The sequence below is a fragment of the Macrobrachium rosenbergii genome, chromosome 8 (genome assembly GCF_040412425.1).
Source record: "Macrobrachium rosenbergii isolate ZJJX-2024 chromosome 8, ASM4041242v1, whole genome shotgun sequence".
NCBI classification, from domain to species: domain Eukaryota; kingdom Metazoa; phylum Arthropoda; class Malacostraca; order Decapoda; family Palaemonidae; genus Macrobrachium; species Macrobrachium rosenbergii.
Genome location: NC_089748.1, coordinates 35,377,067 through 35,398,198, shown reverse-complemented (window position 1 = coordinate 35,398,198; position 21,132 = coordinate 35,377,067). Strand labels below are relative to the sequence as shown.

The 21,132-nt window shown below is 36.8% G+C and overlaps 1 protein-coding gene across 5 annotated transcripts in view; it reads right to left on the bottom strand.

Annotated features, from left to right (window-relative positions):
- Nucleotides 1–442: 442 nt before the first annotated feature.
- The window catches only part of LOC136840698 (transmembrane protein 248-like), a 44,235-nt gene continuing 23,545 nt past the window's right edge, over nt 443–21,132 (bottom strand). For all 5 annotated transcript variants that reach the window (XM_067107489.1, XM_067107488.1, XM_067107491.1 and 2 more), the window contains 6 exons: nt 14,635–14,875; nt 11,551–11,690; nt 10,944–11,066; nt 9,615–9,752; nt 8,108–8,193; nt 443–3,205 (listed from right to left, as the gene is read on the bottom strand). In XM_067107489.1, the coding sequence (XP_066963590.1) occupies nt 8,176–8,193; nt 9,615–9,752; nt 10,944–11,066; nt 11,551–11,690; nt 14,635–14,875 (660 nt within the window). In that variant the 3' untranslated portion in view covers nt 443–3,205; nt 8,108–8,175. The remainder of the gene's footprint in view (nt 3,206–8,107; nt 8,194–9,614; nt 9,753–10,943; nt 11,067–11,550; nt 11,691–14,634; nt 14,876–21,132) is intronic.

The window sequence follows — 21,132 nt, the reverse complement described above, 5'->3', positions numbered from 1 at the left end:
GCTTGGGGTTCTACAATACATATCTGAGCTGCCACCATGTGTCCATTACTTGCGACATAGCAGACACCTGTTCAGGGGGAACTTTCCTCTGCCAGAGTTCCCCATGAAAAGTGTTGAGGTAATAGCTCTAACTTCATGAGCTTTTCCTAGACATACAAACCCAACATGTCAGTCAAAACCTGCTTTGTCCCTGGAGTCAATTGAAAAGTGAGAGACAGCAGTGAAAGAGTGGGTCAATAACTACCTTGTTAGCAGCTATCAACAGCAGTTTTCCAGCTGGTACCAGGATACGTGTGTATAATATGATACACTCTGGCTTTGTACAGCTAGGAAAAATACGAACTAATTAATAATTCTGTTTACAATGTTCTCCTATCCTTATAATTCTGTTTTAGATTTTGTTTTGCTTTCCTATACCTTATGGACTTCTTCATAAACTATGATTACTTCACATTTTATTTACATACTCTTGACATAAATAAAATAGACGATTTGCATCCGTGAATTGAAAAAAATGTATATTTCTGAATTTTCCACATAATCTTTATTTGCATAAATTGTATAAAGAATAGAATTTCTTTCATATTTTGACTGCTTCTTTCACACAAGTTATAGAGATCTTACGAGCAAATTTTAAGGAATGATTCAAGTTTAGTAATTGGATAAATGCTATACTGTACTGCAACAGGACAAAAACAAGTTACTGTAAAAACAAAAAAATTCCCAGTAAGAAAATTTAATAAATATATTAAATTAAATAAAAAAATATTTAACAAAATACATTAAGAGCACAAGAAAAGCTGTTGCTTCACCTGTGAACACATTAAACTCAAATATATGAAACATTCACATAATAACTACACTACAAACAAAAATAAGGGGTAAAACAAAAACTGTACACAGTACTTGAGAACTGTAGTGCTTGAAGACATTCGTTTTAAAAACCACACAGCACAATCAAAAACATTCTTCTAAAAAGCTTATTTTTTCACAGACACCTGACAATCTGTTTTCCTTACGGCAAACAGAATTAGACTAGTTTTCTGGATCTGAACCACTTTCTCTGGGGTCAGTTGAGTGAGTGAGATGCTACAATCAACAAGCACCATCCTTTCTCACAAACCTCACTGTTAGTGCAGTATTATTTTTCAAGTTCTGATGGGTTTCTCAGAATGTAACCCCATCATGAATAAAGGAACTACAATAAAAAAAAAAAAAAACACACACAGCCAGAAAGGAATATAAAAAAGGGTGAATTCTGACTGAAAAAGAAGCAAAAGTGAGGAAAGTGATACCACTGTCCTTGAGCAAACCAGAAGACAAAATGATCAAAACTGCACCAACAATAAAATTAAATACAGAGCAAGCCAAAGAAAAGATAAATGCCTCCTTTCAAATAGTTTGTCTCCTAGTCACGAGTGTGCCCCTCTAAATCTGCAACTCAATTAAAAAAATACCTTTAAAGGCAATTTTCCCAACTGTTACTTTGTGCAAGGTTGATAAAATACTATCCATTCCATTTCAATAAATTGTAAACTTACATTTTACTAGACAGAGGAGAAAGTACATCTTTGGAAAAAGATGAGTTACTATATGCACCTAATGGCAACTTCATAAATTTAAAGATATGAAATGAAAAATTAAAAAATATCTTCCTTCTCCCAAGCAAAAGAAAAGTGCTTCGTAAATGCAACTGATTTACTTGGCCTTTTACTTTTCATCCAATCTCTTCGGTCTCTTCCTACATAGCTGTTTAACATTTGCAGCTTTGCCTTGCTCCAATTTTCTGTTCTCATTTAAAACCAAGTTTTTTGGGCAAGTCCTATGAGTCTCAGGATGTAACTCAGTGGCCATGTTAATAAAGAAATACCTTTTCATACTTGACTGTCCAACTTCCTTAACTTCTCCTTGCACCAATTTTCTATTCATTTAAGAGTAAATCCTTTTGGCAAGCCTTTTGATTCTACAAATATGACTCTTTGTCTTGTTAAACTAATTTACAATAACAATGAAGGGAGTGTGAGTGGAAGTCAGATGATTCTATTCCATTGTAATTAGAGCACTATCACTGTACTGATTATGAGGAGTTGCACTTAAAAGGAAAATTGCTAAGAAATCAATATTCATTACCGTGTAAGGAAATAGCAAAGTAATCCTTGCCGAGTACTGTAGTGCTCAAAAAATCTACACAGTAACAAAAGAGAGAGAGAGAGAGAGAGAGAGAGAGAGAGAGAGAGAGAGAGAGAGAGAGAGAGAGAGAGAGAGAGAGAGAGAGAGAGAGAGAGAGAGAGAGAGAGAGAGATAACAGGTTACAAATTACCAGCCAAGTTCCCGGCTAACTAAACCAAAGTGCCTTTATTTCTATCTAGATGTATAGATGTTACGTAAATATTCTTGTGTTTTATGTATTTTTCTTACAACCAATGTTGAACTTTCTCTAAATAACCCTAACTTACTTTGTAAGATTTTTAGAACTAGTGGAGAGTAACCTAAGATAACTGGGAAACTCATGCTTCAGAGGATTAATTACTACAGCAGTATTCTCCTAAATTCTTACTCTCTATTTTACGGCACTTCTATACTCATTACTGTACATGAATGATAGTAAAAAGGGAAGATTAGCGTTCAAGTACCATCCAGACCAGCTGACCTTCATTCAAGTACTTGGTTGTCCATTTCTTTGATTTTGCCAGTAAATGAACAGGCCTCAGGAGTATTAGTTTGAGAGACTGAGAGAATATCAGACCCAAATTCATACAATGAAGATGAAGAACAAAGGTGACAATGGAATAACAATGCTGATTATCAGCCAGCAAAAATGCCCTGGGTTTATTCTTAACATACAGAGTGAAAAGAGAAAGTTGCTTGCAAATCACAAAGGGACGGATTCCTCCCCTCCAGGCTCATTTATTCACTAGTTAATAACCACTGACAAGCATTCTGAATTTGAACATCTGCCTAACTTCACCTAGACCAGAAAACAAAGCCATCTGCAAAGCACTGGTTTATATTTTGTGAGAACATATATAAATCCACCAATCCACACACGATTTAAAATACTCTACTCATTCCTTTGGAATTTCAATACTGCACATTTAACATGGCACCATAAATACAATGCTGCAAAAATAGGTATTTTTATCAGATATCTTACAAGCATCTTATGATGACTCTTCTGAGTGTTGAATGTTGAAACTGAACAAATCTGAAAATATACAAGAAATACAGACTAATTTCTGGCAATAGACAGCAAACAATTCAAGTAATGACAAGGATTTTCTATGAATCAAAAATGACTTATGCAAAAAGAGCAAACCTTGTAGGCGGACACCAACTACTGTGTTGCATGCGCAACTCACTGTAAGCACAATTCAAGATTCCAGCATCCCTTCTGTCCAAATTCCATTGCTTTCTCTCTACTTTCCATTTGTTGTTATTTGCTCTTTCCGAACCTTTCTATCTTTCTTAATTTTGGATAAATTACAGCAATTAATAATCATGATAATTAACAATAAAAGAATGATGTGGAATGAGTTCAACACTATAATAACTGGTTTACCTATAATTACTGTCTTTAATTTGATGGAAAAATGCTATGAATACATACAAGAATAGATTACATAAAAATGCCTAGGTCTATGTAATGGCAAAAAACTGCAAATTTACTGTATTTTCAGCAGTAAAGTTTATATACCTGCCATTGCATAACTTCAGCCTAAGACATTCTGGGTGATGAGCATACTATCTGCTCTACCTATTGATATATTATGGAAAATCCATAACCCCCTGATATCACGGCATTCACACAATTTCTAAAATCTTTAAACACAAAAAAAACAGCACAGACACATAACCATCAACGATGCATAAATAATGTATAAATATTCTTTTGTACTGTAAAAAAAATTCAGTGTCTACATGGTTTAAATATACCACAAATTATCCATGGGCTGTAAATCTAAAATCAAAATTTTCAGATGCCCAATTTGTTTCAATAAATAGCTAAGTGCTCTGACTACTGAGTTGTTACAGTCTATGACAACAAGGCAGTCCTGAACTTGATGTCCTTACACAAAATACTTTTGCTTAATACTTGAATGCTCACATAGGGAGGAAAATACCAAAGAAAAAAATCATAGAACATATAATATAATACATACTGAATAATGAATCCATCATTCGTCTTACAACAAACAAAGATTTTATGTAAATGGAAATTGAATAGTTTTGCCCAATCTAAAATAGATGTGAATCTGAATCTTCAGTAATTTCTTCTTTGCTTTACCACTATAGAGATATCATGACCAATCAGGACACAGCTATTGCATTTTAAATGAAATCAAGTGTGACAAAAGAAATTTACAGATAAATTATATGTTCTGTATCTTTTGATGCCCGTGCTATATGCAAGATGTAAAATATATGTCATGTTAAATATAAAAAATGTTATCTCAATATTTAAAAGTATGTCCCAACCTTTAGGAAATTCAGATCTTCAACATTCCCCCCTACCATTGTGGCCCACTGCCTCAGTGGGCAACTGCCTTTTTTTATCATCCTATCCCAAGCTGAAGCACCATAACTCAACAAAAAGCCATGAATGTCTTGGAAGTAACTAGTTCAACATAAGACAACTTCAGAGGAACATAACTGTTCAAGAAAGCAGTTGTGATTCCTTTTAAGATCTTTTCAAGTTACAGGCAGCCCCCGGTTATCGGCGGGGTTCTGTTCCCGACGGCGTGACAATAACCGAAAATCGCCGCTAACCGAAAATCGGCGATAATAGCACTGGTAACCGGTTAGCGGCGCCGATAACCAGTGATCAGCGCTGCCGATAAGAGGCGATCGGTGCCGATAACCGGTTATCAGCGACGAAAATCTGGTTATCGTCGTCGCTAGACAAGCGCCATAAAACCGGATCGCCGGTAACCGAGGCTGCCGATAACCGGGGACTGCCTGTACTCCGTAATAACCTGACATTGGATATAGGTCCATATTTGCTCAAAATTATCCAAGTTTTAATCTTGCATATTTAATCAAATGACTCATACATAATTTCCAAATTTATGTATAGGAGGCCTTGTACATTGTCTCTCAGTTCAAGTGTGCAGAAGCAGAAGTCTGTTGTTGACCGTGCTTTTAGTGATCCTACAGCTACTGAACCTGATGTTTGCGATCTAGGACTTTTGGTGCTTTTAGTCTTGACCAGGAACATGCAAAATTTTAATGTTTTATGCACCATAAATGCCAATCTTTATCTTTACCAGCAATATTCGAAATCAGAATGTTTTTTGTATTATAAATGTAGACCTCTTACAGTATTTTACCTATGCTTTACTGCCCAGAACAGTGCATTCCTGGCCAATAATAATAATCATAAACAGACAAAAGAAGACTTGAGTCTTATGGAACTCCCAGATGTGTATCCCTCTCTACATCATCATTTGACAATGCAGTTTTTTTTCATATAAAAGCTTCCCTCACATTTGCCTATGTTCATAGTCTCTGAATGTGCCAGACACAGCAGTCGTTTGTCTAGCACACATGAAGAGTGGTATTAGCACAAGAAATGTGCCACATGGAGCCTCAAGACATGAGGGTAAGAGATGTCAGCATGGTAGAGAAGTTGAAAATCACGGGCTCATAAAAATAATTTAATGTCTCATGAAAATTTATTAATTTCACTGGAAACTGAACTGCTAAGAGGCCCACAATGGTGACCAAGACCTGTAATAAATGACTGCTCAGCAACTAGAATTGGTGAGAAGGCTCTACAGTTATTCCGAAGATTGTTACAAGTAGCAGGAGACCTGAAGGATAAGAAATTAAGGCATCTGCTGCTGATGACAGTAGCACAAAAAGCAGAGCATATCATGTAAGATATAAATACTAGTAGCCAAGGAACCAACGAAGTCTACAGCTTTAGAATGCCACGTGAGGTGCCATGTCAGAGGGGCCAATGTGGAAAAACATAGTTTTGAGATATTAAGCTTTAAAGTTTTCCATTAGTACCGGAACCAATTTATATCATGCAATTTCAGACCATAAGTTTGGGGGGGTTAAGGGTGGTTTTCGTTTGAAACTTGTTCCCTCGTGAAAATTACATGTCTTTTCTATATCTTCCCACCACTAACTCACTATCACCATGTTTGAGGGTTAGGCCCCTCTGACATGCAGCGTCACATATGTGAATGAGTAAGAAAAGTTAAGGTCGTCCCAAAGGTAAAACTTGGCCTGCTGCTACTAAGGGTCCCTAGGAATAATGAACTTTTGCAAATATTTGCTTCATGAAAAATTTTGCAAAAGTTGATTGGCACTGTCAGGTAACTTTATTCACACCAAGAGCATGGAGTGGGTTCTGATCCTGTGGACTAGAACTCTAACCTGCATCACTCCTGAGGTAATGAGGGAATGCTTTCTCAGAGTAAAGCAAAAGATCTGCTTGTTACTAGCACTGGATGTGACAAGTCATTAGCAACTAAAAACCTATCAATCTCCAGTCCTTGGTATGCAGTGACTACTTGAGCATACAAATCTCACTGCCTCTCCCAAAAGTGCAAACCCCAGGAGAAAACTATCTTCTGTGTGAGATCCAGCAAAGATTCATATGTTAACTCAGTAAGACTTCAAAACTACAGAAAGATCTAAGTTGGGAGGTTCTCCGAGGAACAACCTCCTCGTAGTGCTGGTTATATAAGCCTTTAAAATCCCACATCTAGTCAACAATGCTCAAAGGCTTGCAAATGGGTAGCTTAGATGTTAAAGGCCAAAACCTGATGTTTTTACTTCATCAAAGGCAAAGATTAACATGGCAACTGAGTCAACAAGATCAACAATCCTTCCACAGTGAAAGACAGCATTCAGATGATGAACCCCTGTAAACTTCTCTCCAACCATGTAAAGAGCCCTTCCCTCAACCACATGGAGCACAATACCCAGAACTACTTCACATCTAGAGGATCAGGAAAGGTCACAGTCAGGAACAGCAGGGTGCTGGGCACAATGAGAAGCCTCAAGAACCACTGACAGGATCTAAGGAAGACAACTGAGTAACCCTCAAAAACTTCAAAATCCCCCGCATGAGGAGAAATTGAAGCAACTGCCAGCAACTTGTCCATCAAAGACCTGGTGACTGACCAAAGATGCTCCAAGATTGCACTTTTCATGACACAAAACATTAAACTCTTCCAACCATTTGAATGTAGAGTTTGCAGACCATAGCAAGTCAACCAAGGGTGACGAAGAAGCAGGAGGCACTGACAAACAGTGAGTAGACGGGACAAACTCCAAGAGTGAGGGAATCTAACGAACACAAGTTTCTTGCTAACCAACTCTGCTCCAGTGGCAGGGCACGGCAACACATCCAGAAGCCAAAGAGCCTGAACACGTGTCCTCTGATGTCTTAGATTGGCACTTTTAAGGGCTCGTCTGAGTAATCATAAATGAATGGTCAACATATCAGTTATAAACTCATCATGTCTGCTCAGGCAAACATCACTGACCCCTACAGGACACAAAGGAAGCTGGTCCTTTTCAAAGGATGGCCTAATCATGTTAACAAAAAAAATACACAATGAAGGGTACACTGGTGTCATAAGACTGGCATGTGCAGTGAAGGCATCTGAATCTTGACTAGTAAAAGTTGGTCTGACTTGGCTCCATTGCAGAGGAAAAGTAATACATTACTACAGCAATTTTCATACTAAGTGATTTTTTGTTTGACATCTGAACCACCTTTGTTCAATCACTTACCACAGATAACTCTTGAGGCAGTTCAAACTAATATTTGAAAGAATATACTAGAAGTTTAGCTACAAATTTTGATTAAAAAATCACAACAAAATAACATTGATTTTTCAAATAAAATACTTGGCTGACATAACAGATTGACATGTGAAATTCCCACCCCAAGAACCAGGCACTTTTGGCTTTACCTGGATGATACCAGGCTATGTGGGTTTTATTATTTTCTTTTCAGGTTAAAATTCTTGCACTTTTCTAAACTAGCAGTAACCTAAAAATAAAAAGATTACAACACCTTGGATATTCCACCCCAAAGAAGGCAAGAATATACATACTGTATATATAAAATACACATCACAAGTACCTTAATTTCCAATAATTATTGTTAGAAACCTTTTCCTATCATTCAGCCCTTCAGAAGTAACTATCCTGCTATGGATGGAGAGGTATCTGAAATTAAAAAAGGGTACCACATCAGTTACCAATCAACTTCAAAACAAAATGCACAGAAATTCTATAAATTTAAGAGCATATACTATAAATTCTAACATCTGAAACCCACACAGTACAGTAATTTACTTTAACCTTACATGCATCTGTGCACTTTCAGACACTCCACAGAAGAAGAAATCTTCCAATTCAACCTGCCCGTCCTGCTATGCAGGCTCTACCAGACATGCCTAGTAGCAGATTCAGTCACTGTGAGTGTGTCTGCAACTTTGGAAATACCTAGCAAACTATTCTACAGTTTAAATTACTTATTTAACAATCCTAATTGCATAAATATGCTTCTTTCTTTCTTTAGTTGAAAAAGAGCCAAAAACAGTCGAGAGACTATAAACCAAAGAGGCTCCAAAGGGAAAACAGCCTACAAAGAGAGACAAATTATAGGATATGCTGATAATTAAATAATTAGGGAATGGAAAATAAAGTCGATACGCCTGAATTCAGGAGACATCAGCAAAAAGCAAGAATGAATTTCCTACTTGTTTAAACATTTGGAGTTCAGAAGACTCCACAACTGCACTAGGCAAATTATCCCACATTTTAACTGTAGCAATAATAAATCTCCAAGCATATGTATTAGTATTATATCTGATACTACAAAAAACACACCATTTGCAGCAGTAGCTTGCATAGTGTTGCGTGTAAAAAAAGGTGGTAAAGAAGAGTGCACAAGATGTTTTGTCACTGTAGTATATTTCATGCAACAACCATATGAACTCAGAGGCTGCCACTAAAGGACCTGATGAACCTGAATGCATACTCAGCCAGGTGTGACTGGAAAGTTTCTTCTTCTGTGCAAGTGCCTGGAAGTTTAAACACACACACACACACACACACACACACAAAAGCTGAAGTGAAGTTTAGTCACTTCTGTTGTCTGTTGTGTGGATGCAAAACATGGATGACTAGTACAATGATGGTAAAGAAAAGTGATCTGAAGTAGAGTCTCCACAGTGTCTTGAATAGAGAGAGAGTAACAAATGAGAGAAATGCAGAATGGACAAAAAGGAAAATGCTAAAAACTATGGGTGAAAGCAAGTTCAATTTTAGGGCATGTGATAAGATGAGAGGGTCTGGAGAGTTTCCCGTCTAGCACGAGGACCTGAGGAGGGGGCAAGAGTGGGACAGAGGAAAAAATATGTAAGGAAAAATGAGAAAGACTGGGTAAGAGAAAGAACTGATGTAGATGGTGAGATAGGAAAGATTGGTGGTTCATAATCGTAAGAACCTTGTGAGACACTGCAAACATATGAAGAAAAGGGATGATTTTTGTTCAAAAAAATAAAATGCTCAAGGAATACTAATCTTAGGTTGTAAGTTTATATAACATCCATATACATACACCACTACAAACCAAAACTTACCTTATCCGGTATCTGAGTTGTTTTAGGTCTGATCATACATCTTCTGCCAAATATGTAGTAAAACAAGAGTCCCATCATCATAACACACAGGAGGCTTGTTGTATAAAGTATGTGTACCTGGATGAGTGTCACATCTCCCTGAAAAGTATGAAGGCATTAATAAAATTCATCTTCACAGAGATAAAGTAAATGAAGTCTAAGATTCCTAAAACAATTTTGCAAAATACACTCCAATAGTTTTACAGGTAATATCATATGCAAAATGTGGAGAAAACAGATCATTAGGTGTATCAGTCCCAGAAAGGATATCTGCAGGAATGCTGAATGAGTTACACATGGAAAAATATAACAAGCTCTTTAGTATTTTCAACAGCTGATAATTCTGTCAGGTAACTTAAATCTACCCGGTTACAAAGTGGGCCTCTTTATATATTAATTTTTCTAAAAATAGAAGTATACACAAAATAAAAGTAAAATCTAAAATCAGTAATAACTCCATGTAGATCTCAAGGAGGTAGGCGAGGGCACAAACTGAGAAGAATCAGAAACTGTACATCTTAATATAAAATCTTTGGTTTTAATATGTATTAGTATTAATATACAAAAAATAAACATGTTAAGAACTGAGAGGGTAGGTGAGCCAGTCACTCAGAGAATTCTTGACCATTCATACTGAGTTTGACCCCACAGATGACTATTAACTGAATTTCTACAACAAAAATACATATATACTGCATATACAGTTGGCTGAAATACATCCATTAAGACCGACAGATTATCGACAACATAAAACAGATATAAGATGGGTACTGTACGCTTTTATAAATTTTCACTGCAAGCGGTGTGCTTTAGGCTTTGCAAGATACACTGTTAATAATGTCATTTTTTGGTAAGAGATGCTGTTGTCAAAATTTGTATGATTTTAGGGCTTTTTCTAAACATAAAAAGGTGCACTGTAGACATACTAGCCACCACAATATAATAAATAACACAATAAAGCATACCTGCTTCCAACTACAACTCGTACAAAATAACCAGTCATGCACGATACCCCATATCAGTAAAATTTAGTGATCTTACTTCAGTTTTATTACTTAAACAGAATTCAGATGCGTAATTGTCTTTATAAATGGAAATGGCTTGAGATAACCGTGTACAGTGGTTTCATTGCAAAAATTATATTTTTCACCAACTCTACAATTTTTCTAATATGACCTTACATAAAAACAGGATGGAGCAATTACAAAATTACACTTTCCAAAGCTTGCCAAAGAAAGCACTTAATGTATTTTGAAATTATAAAAGCAATAACAAGTTGAAAAATCCTACCTCTGGCAAATAAACATTCAACTCATGTTGAGGAGCCACAGTGAGGCTACCGGAAACTCCTCCTGTGCACCATTCACTAACCACCCACGGCTGAGCTATTACAACATCCAGTGTCTGAGAATTCTGCAGGGAAAATAAGATTCAGTTTTAGTAACATGTAAGGTGCACAACTTCAATTTCCTGTCTGAGCAAAGAAATTTTATTGTATCAACAAAATTATCAACTGTTTTTTTACACATGACCAAACTTCCACAACATACAATATATAAGCTGCAGAGGAGGAGCCATCTAGTACAGGTATCTGCCACAAATGTCCGACAGGAAAGAATTTACGATACCTTCATTCCCTACTTTACGGAACATATACACCTGCTCCAGTCAAGTACTTTTCATAACAATAATTCAACACTCAGACCCATCTAAGGGTCAGAAGTCATGGGGCCCTGGAGAGGTAAGAGACTTTGGTTCTGTTAAAGTATCAGTTAAAATCAATTTGAGATAAAGTACAACAATTAAAAAAAATCAGCCTCCAGGTACAAAGTCTGCCCATATTGTTTTCACCTGCAGCTATTATAAAAGAGCCAAAAACTTAAGAAAAAAAATTTACCTTTGAAGCCGTACATGGTGGAGGTTTATGAGGAGAATCTGGAAGAAGGTGAGCTGGGCCTGACAGGGTCACACAAGCAGTCCAATTCTTAGCTATACTCTTGGTTAGTTCAATTGTCATTTCCAAAGAACTGGGGTCACCTGTATATTTATAACACTTGTTAAGAAAGTAAAAAATTAAAAACTATATGTAATGGGACATTAAATTCATTAATTAAATAATGCTATTTAAAATCATCCTTCTCCAAGGAATTTGACTTGATAATTTATAATAATCAGCTGGCCAACCTATTAAAAAATGAGCTATTCTGCTTAAAATTTTTTCAAAACAAACCTACATACTCTTATATAATTAATACTCAATTAATTGTAAGATTTTCCTCATAAATTCATTGATACTCTAAACATCCCTAAATCAATTCATAGTCCTGAAGTAATGTTGATTTTCCCTCTAAAAAACACATACCCCAAAATTACATTCAAACATTAGGTGAAGTTTCATTTAATTATGCAGAATTCTAAGAACATGAATTAATAATGTACATGACATGCCTTGTTCATGTGCAGACACTACTTAATTTAAGGCTGATTTTCATGACTATATACCAACAGGCAACCTAGATATTCTTAATGATGATAATCTCAATACATTGAACACCCTGTATTCGCAGGGGATGCATACCACCGGCCCCCGTGAATAGCTAAAATCCGCGAATACTTAAAACCCTCTAAAAACACTTAGAACTGCCCATTTTGACAGTTTAAACACAAGAAAAACCCTGTAAAAATGCTTATACCTGAGTATTTTAAGTTTTATCACAAAAAGTGCATTTATTCATGAAAATTATATGAAAATACAGTAATTAGTGAATATTTCTCAGTGAAAAATACTGTGAATGGGCGAATTTTCCACAAATGATGGCTAGGTATGTTCCACAGAGAAACCCGCGAATGCGTGAGTCCGCGAATCATGAGAACGTGAATACGGGGGGTTTACTGCATTATTTTTAAACCTAGGATCTGAATTTAGACCTAGGTAAACTAAAAACAAATATTAATCTTTCATACAAAATTCACTATAAATATCGGAAATTTTTTTAATCGAAAATGAAATTTATTAAAACTATTATACATAAAATTGATAAGACACAAAATAACTTTCCATGTACCATGCATATGAATAACAACATTAGGGATTCAGAATACATGTGATATTGCCTGTACAGAAGGCTAGTAGTGATTCTGGCATTACAAATACATATGTAAAAAAAAATTCTAAGCTCAAGTTTTAATCTCAGAATTTAAATTTAGTAATAATTCTGACATTTGCAATATCGATCAAAAAAATTTCAAGAAACTGTTTGTAGGCATATTTAAGTCACATAAAGTGGTAACCACTTTATATAATTTACCTTTCATGTATACCATAAAAAATTTCATGAAAGCCCTATAAAATATTGACATATAATGAGCTAAGCAAATTGCATTAACAAAGAGATGAATATTATGCTTACCTTAATTTTAGATAAATTTTATAACATAATAACACTTATAACAACAATTGTATCATGAAAAATAATAATAAAGTACTAAAACTGATTCAGCCATGTAACCATAACCCTATAAGTCTTGAAAACTATGTGGTGTCATCACCTGATTTCAGTACTCTGTATATTATACTACATTACAATACAATGATCTAACTGAACATATTGTGGCCTTATATAGCAAATAGGCCTAAGTCCATGCTGATTTACGAATATACAATAATAAAAATAATAACATACCAATTAGTAGCTAATTGTTACAATACTAAAATTTTGAATTAGCCACAAGTACGTTATATGTGATAAAATTTATATACACAAAGAGTACTGTAGGTAATAATGACACTATTAAAACAGGATCCTTCTTAGTTATTAATCTTAAAATGACTCATACGTCTAACTAAATTTTGCCATAAATTTGAGAGATTTGAATTTTGACATTCTAGGACTTCCTGCCTTTTACTCAAGTACATACCACTTACAGTAATATGGATTATAGAGTCATTTGCTCACAATATTCTAGATTTGCAAATATTTTTCATTAGTGAAGATTGTGTTTACAATTGTCAATTATTACTAAACTAGTTGATAATAAATTTATATCATGAATGATTTAAAAACTAATGAATGAACTTGAATATAAGAAATCTCTTGCTATCAATAAACATAATTTCAAAGTGAAGTTACATTGTCTAGTTAATCTTTCACTATAAAAAAATTAAATTTTCCTGCTCTTTTGCACATACTGTATATTTTGTATGTATATTAGTATTTGTACTGTAAAACTACCATAACTATAATTATACAGGAAGGTACAGTTTGTATCCAGATGCTTACAATATACATCCACAGTAGTGTATATGGTGGTAGTAGTTATGTAAATATTTTTGACCAAATTTTAACTGTATCAGTTACAATTGTACATATATTATATAATTTTAATTGTAACAGTTATAATTGCACATATATTATATATCAAATATAAAAAAATTATTTACATATTATATTATTACTCAGGTGCTGTTAAAAACTTCAGACTGCTACCTTGCACGTACCCTACGGGTAACATAAGTAGGCAGAATGAAAGATAGTACAAGTCGTCAGTATATATGTATTACATGTACTTCTTGTATATTTGTGTTGTCTCATTGTAGCTTTTTCATTCTGTACCTCCAATAATCTCTGTGAAAAACTTAGTACACGCATCACATGTGGATGTGATGCATGTACTAATGACAGTTTTATATCTTAAACTACGACTTGGTCCAAAGTCCAGGTGTACATATATCATGTGTGGTTTGCTTGTTTTGGGGCTTATAAGATTTTGTTCCTACTATTGAGCTGATGATGATGTTATCTGCAGTTTATTTTTCAAAACTATTTACCTCATTTACTAAATTTTTTACTTCACTATCCTTTTGCTACATAATCTGTACTTACTTTGATTGACCTCAGAATCCACACTGATATATTCCTTCATACATAATTTATATATATACAGTATATCGATATCAGTTTAAACAAACCAATTTCGTTACCTTTAAAGCCCAAGTATCGTGCATCTATAAAACCATGGAGGACTTGATTTTCTATGTGTTTCCCATGAAATCCCACTTGTACATCTGCATAAATACTGAGGGTAATGTTAGCTTCTTCAGTAGTGTTCACTGTTTGTGGGGGAGGAGTTTCACGGGAAACTCTTGAAGGCTTTGGTGTTTCTGACGTGTTACGGAGACACAATTCCAAATCAGATAAGGTTGAATAGAAGGTATTCCAGTCCTGCAAAATAGAGGTCTGTATTGTCTACAAGAAAATTCATCATATAATGTTGATTGCAATTTCACACAGAGTTCCCTCCTAGTTAACCTTATTCAAGAAAAAAAACCCATGTACAATCAAATTTTATAACTGAAATTGCATCACCATTTAATAACAAAATGTCAAATGATTTTCACAGATGCAAACCTGTTAGTTTACGTGAGCCAGCTTTTGCTAAACAAGGCAGTAAAGCAACTTTAGAATCCCATTTACAAACACAAAGATACAGCTAATGGAAAGGGACAACCCTCCTAAAATAAGGATTCATCTACGCTCTGCTGAATATCTTATTAAATTTTATTCAAACTGTGAAACCCAAATTACTAAAAAAATCTGTGGGGCTGCAATGATGGACTGAATATGTGTGAAGTGCCAAATATATAATTTACATTTCACATAATGCAATCCTCTTATTTTACTTTAACACTGACCGGGAAAAGATTAGTAAGCGGTGTAGTTGGCCTAGTTAGTGGGGCAAGACTCTGAAAATCCAGCAATACTAAGACTTAACTATTTGTCAGTCTCATACTATGATCAAACTCCATGATAGGAAACAGTGTTGATTACTTAATGATTCTGAATATTTAACTAAACTTCACATTAACTCAAACTCCAACCTATCAGCTTTCACAGTACTTAAACATTATCTCCTCTGATGCTGAGAGATAACAAGATCCTGTTTAGTATGTTACACATACCTACAGCCTTCAGATCTTTCATTTCAACACCACTAAATCACTGCTCTCCTACCTGAATGTTAACAACCCTCCATATCTTTTAACACTTAGAAAAGATTGCTTCAAGTAAAGGTTTTCACTTGGCAAACAATGAAAGCTTTTATCTGAACCACTTCTGCAAGATATCTGTTTGGATGTACCATAACCTATGTTTCAACATGATTTTTCCATTAATGCCTTTTACTTATTACATCCCAAGAACAAGCATGTACTGTACAACTCACTTTCCAAAGTATCAGATTCCATGTTCTGTAAAGGTGCCACATTGTCAAACTACACAATAACCAAGTGTTTCATTTCTTTCTGTATAATTGTGAAATGTTCCTGGCAGCATTTTTGATGCTGGTGTTCATTATTTCATAACGGTCTCTACAGTCAGACCATTTAAATGGCAATGCACCCACCAGTCCATTAGATTTCCTCTCTTGTATTAGAGATTACGTATGCAATCTTCTGCAGCAAGAGTTCCTTTTGTATTTCTTATATTCTTTAATAGAAGAAAGTTTCTGTTATTGGTTTATGCTTATCAATATCCTGAACTTTTTCAAGACATCTTTTACATATCTCATCATAACCCTATTGCTTTAACAAAACCTATTTGTGCATTGCGTACAAATCCAGACAGATCAAAAAGAGGGCAAAGCACACCTGAGCTTCTTCAACCTTTTACGACTATGGGTCTCTCCAACCTCTGTCTGGCACATCAAAGAAAAAGTGGAGGTAGGAATCCTTGAAGGGGCAGGAGTTATAGCAAGAGCTACTACAGCATCACTAGGAAAAGCAAGAGCATCAGTAACAATATGAAAGGTTGTCTCAGACAGAGTAGCTACTTTCCTGGCAAGGGAGATAACTAAGACTAATGCATGCATTGAGCTCTTGGCCTAGCCAAGAGCTCCATGAAATGAATGATGGATCGAATGCCCATTACCCTGAGAGAAGGCTACAGCTCCTTTAGTAACTTTTTACACAAAGGTTCATTTTTCACAACTGGTCAGTAGAAAGGTCATACTGGATCATTCTTAACTTGTAGTAATTCTATTCGTTCGAAATTGCAACTGGGAAATAAATTCTTCTCCTGTTCTTTCAATTTCCTTTCTCTCTCTCTCTCACACACACAAATACTTGCTAAGCGTAAAATGCATGTCAATCAGATAGAAGTCCTTCGACTTTCACTGTATTTTCTGAGTTTCTTTCTACTCGAAGGCACCTGGAACCTCCAGAATTCCCAGGGGGTGAACACCAGAGAAGGACCGTGACCAAACTATGGAACACTCCCAGAATTCCCCATGGGTGAACCCCGACCGAGGCATGGTACCCTAAGAATTCCCTAGGAAGGACCCCAACTGAAGCATGGTACCCAAGACTTCGCTGGGGAAGGACCCTGACCAGACCATGGTACCCAACAACTCACCAGGAAAGGAGCCCGACCAAACCGGGGTACCATCAGATTCCCCGAGGGTGAACCTCAGGGAAGGACCCCAACCAAACCACAGCACTCCAGATTCCCCAGGGATGAATCCTGGGGAAAAACCAGATTCCCCAGGGGCTTGACCCTGGGGAACGACCACAGTCTAACCTTCACTGGGGAAGGACCCTGACCAAACCATGGTACCCAACAACTAACCCAGGGAGCCCGACCAAACCAGGGTACCATCAGATTCCCCGAGGGTGAACCTCAGGGAAGGACCCCAACCAAACCACAGCACTCCAGATTCCCCAGGGATGAACCTGGGGAAAACACAGACCCCAAAACCCAGGGAAAACCAGATTCCCAGGGATGAACCCTGGGGAAAACCCAGATTCCCCAGGGATGAACCCTGGGGAAAACCCAGATTCCCCAGGGATGAACCCTGGGGAAAACCAGATTCCTCAGGGATGAACCCTGGGGAACAACCACAGTCTAACCATGGTTATTTAGATTTCCCAGGGATGAACCCTGGGGAAAGACCTCGGCAGAACCGAGGACATGGAAGGCAGTTTCGCTCAGCTGCCTGACAGGAAAAATAATCCTGAAAATACGAAAAACAAATTTTTATGTAAATTTAAGGAAATCGCTTACCGATTCCAGCTTTGACATATGTTTTAGGAAACTACTATTGTTTATCTAAAGATGTATGAAATTATTTTACTTTCCTAAAAACTGTAGTTGCTAAAGCATTTAAAATACATATTTCATGCACATCTCTCTGCCATTCTCATAAGCATTGTTGTTTGGGTCTCACATCCTTCCACTGAAGATCCGAAGAACTCTGAAGGTCTCCAAGATTCCTGACTGGAGACTCCTACAGTCTTCCTCTCTCTGGGGTTCCTTGGAGTCACCTTCTGGCATTCCAGACTTCTTACAATGACCAAAAACATGAGTTTCTGTATTTGTTGAAAGCTGGAACATAGAAGTCTGGAATGCCAGAGGGTGACTCCAAGGAACCCCAGAGAGAGGAAGACTGTAGGAGTCTCCAGTCAGGAATCTTGGAGACCTTCAGAGTTCTTCGGATCTTCAGTGGAAGGATGAGAGACCCAAACAACAATGCTTATGAGAATGGCAGAAAGATGTGCATGAAATATGTATTTTAAATGCTTTTAGCAACTACAGTTTTTAGGAAAGTAAAAAATAATTTCATACATCTTTTAGATAAACAATAGTAGTTTCCTAAAACATATTTCAAAGTTGCAATCGGTAAGTGATTTCCTTAAATTTACATAATACTTTGCTTTTTGTATTTTCAGGATTATTTTTCCTGTCAGGCAGCTGAGTGAAATTGCCTTCCATGTCCTCGGTTCTGCCGAGGTCTTTCCCCAGGGTTCATCCCTGGGAAATCTAAATAACCATGGTTAGACTATGGTTGTTCCCCAGGGTTCAAGCCCTTGGGGAATCTGGTTTTTCCCCAGGGTTCATCCCTGGGGAATCTGGAGTGCTGTGGTTTGGTTGGGGTTATTCCCTGAGGTTCAACCTCGGGAAATCTGATGGTACCCTGGTTTGGTGGGGCTCCTTTCCTGGTCTGGTTTTTCCCCAGGGTTCATCCTTGGGGAATCTGGGGTGCCGTGGTTTGGTTGGGGTCCTTCCCCGAGGTTCACCCTCGGGGAATTAGGTGGTACCCTGGTTTGGTCGGGCTCCTTTCCTGGGTTAGTTGTTGGGTACCATGGTTTGGTCAGGGTCCTTCCCCAGGGAAGTCTTGGGAACCCTGCTTCAGTTGGGGTCCTTCCCAGGGAATTCTTAGGGTACCATGCCTCGGTTGGAGTTCTTTCCTGGGGTTCACCCTCAAGGAATTCTGGGAGGGTTCCATGGTTTGGTCATGGTCCTTCTCTGGTGTTCACCCCCTGGGAATTCTGGGGCTTCCATGGTTTGGGTGGGGTTCTTCCCCAGGGAATTATCGGGTACCATGAATGGAGGCATGAGAATGCATGAATAAAAATAAAAAAGTATATAAACAAATATAACTATACTGAAAAGCAGAACTAAACATAATTACATATAAATGAAATTAGCTATAAGAAAATGTACTAATAACAGTAAACGCGAATATTTAAACTAATATAAGAATAATCAAAAGTAGAAAACTAAAACATAAAAGGTGAATAAATGAGAGATGAATAGAAATAGTTAAAGATATGAACAAATATATATATATAAATCATTTAGTTGGGTAGTGTCATCAGTGCACCCACCACGGTAGAATTAAGGTTCTTTACAGTGTCCCTTTGGCCCCGAGCTGCAACCCCTTCATTCCTTTTACTGTACCTCCGTTCATAGTCTCATTATTCCATCTTACTTTCCTCAACCCTCTCCTAACAATTGTTGCAGCACAAAGATCCATTGAGAAAATTTAAAACCTACTTTTGCCAGGATATTCCAAAATTTTGTATACCTCTACAGTTACTACACATGAGTTTGGTGTTCAATTGAACATCGAAATTTCAGTGGGACGTTTTTTTACGACAGGGTATAACTGAAGCATAGTTATTGTGCAAAATATGATTTTAATTGGTAATACTGCAAGAAGTTCATAACCAGTGATGGAAATACAGGGTTGGTTGGTAGTGTATATGTTACAGGCAGATAGCGAAATGTACTTAGGGACATTTGATCCCCCCCAGGGACTAGTACTAAACACGATGAAACAGTGACTCACCTGCTCTGTTTCGCGGTGTTTAGTACTAGCCCAGGCAGAGTAGCTACTTTCCTGGCAAGGGAGATAACTAAGACTAATGCATGCATTGAGCTCTTGGCCTAGCCAAGCGCTCCATGAAATGAATGATGGATCGAATGCCCATTACCCTGAGAGAAGGCTACAGCTCCTTCAGTAACTCCTGAGTATGCTTCAAAGTTGCTGGTGCAGAAACAAGAGGGACATGATCAGAGAAAGGGTTGACAAAGCGACAGGCACACAATCTCTAGTCCTGCCAGAGACCATCCACGGTCCCCATATGGTCCTTGTCTTCAATCCTTGGGCCAAGTGGCAGAAGCAGGGGTCAAGGCAGGGAAATATCACAGTAATGTATTACCCCCTTGAATATACTGAAGGGGTCTCCACAGAGTCAGGACAACCATTCGTACAAAATCATAAAAAGGAATATAAGTCACAGTCATCAACAGGAACTCCAAAGGGGTAAGCATTTCAACAACAGGAGTCATGATCACAGCCAAGCAGAGAGCAAATGTTAAAAGCAGCGTGACCAGAGTAAAAAGTGATGCCTACAGTCAAGTATGTGGGTGGGTTCCACAACCCCCTCCACTGGTATAAGTATCTTGTTATCAAGCTTCAATGAATGAACCAGCTTTTCCTGAAGGTATATCCGCATTAAAAATGAAGGTTTGTATCTTCATACAATTATAAAGCAAAACAAAAAATAAAAGAAACTGAAGGGGTGAAGCACTGCTGAACATACTGTAAGTAGCACATAAAATATATAATTCCGAAACTACTTCCAAGAAAAGTAAAGTGCTGGTACTATAAACAAACTAAGCAAAAGTTTACTGAAAAATTCTTTAATTTTCATTCATTTTATATCTTACAATATGGGAAAAATATAAGTGGGATTAAAATGAAAAAAGAAAATGAAAAACACAAAACCACCAATAACCTTAAATGGTTCCTAGTCTGAGAATCTGTAGGGGAATGTTAACCAGTCAGAAACACGTAAAGAATGACCTGATTGACTACCACACACCCAAGGGACTGAAAGCACTTGCACTAACCTACCTGAGCCACATTATCATCATTATTGTCATCAACTTTTTCTTCTATAAGTGAACTGACATATCTGAGATTTGCAAGTAATGCACAAATAGGCTGTTATAGTAAAGTATTGGGTTTGTAATTAAATAAATCAAGTTTTGACACATGCTATAATAAACATTTAGTCTTTGACAATTTGCTTGCCTGATTACATCCTCTTTACTGTACTTCCCTTTCAAGCTAACTCACTCCATGCATGTGACACTGTCCTTCTTTCTGTGAGCAGGAATGTCAAGTGCCAGCAAAC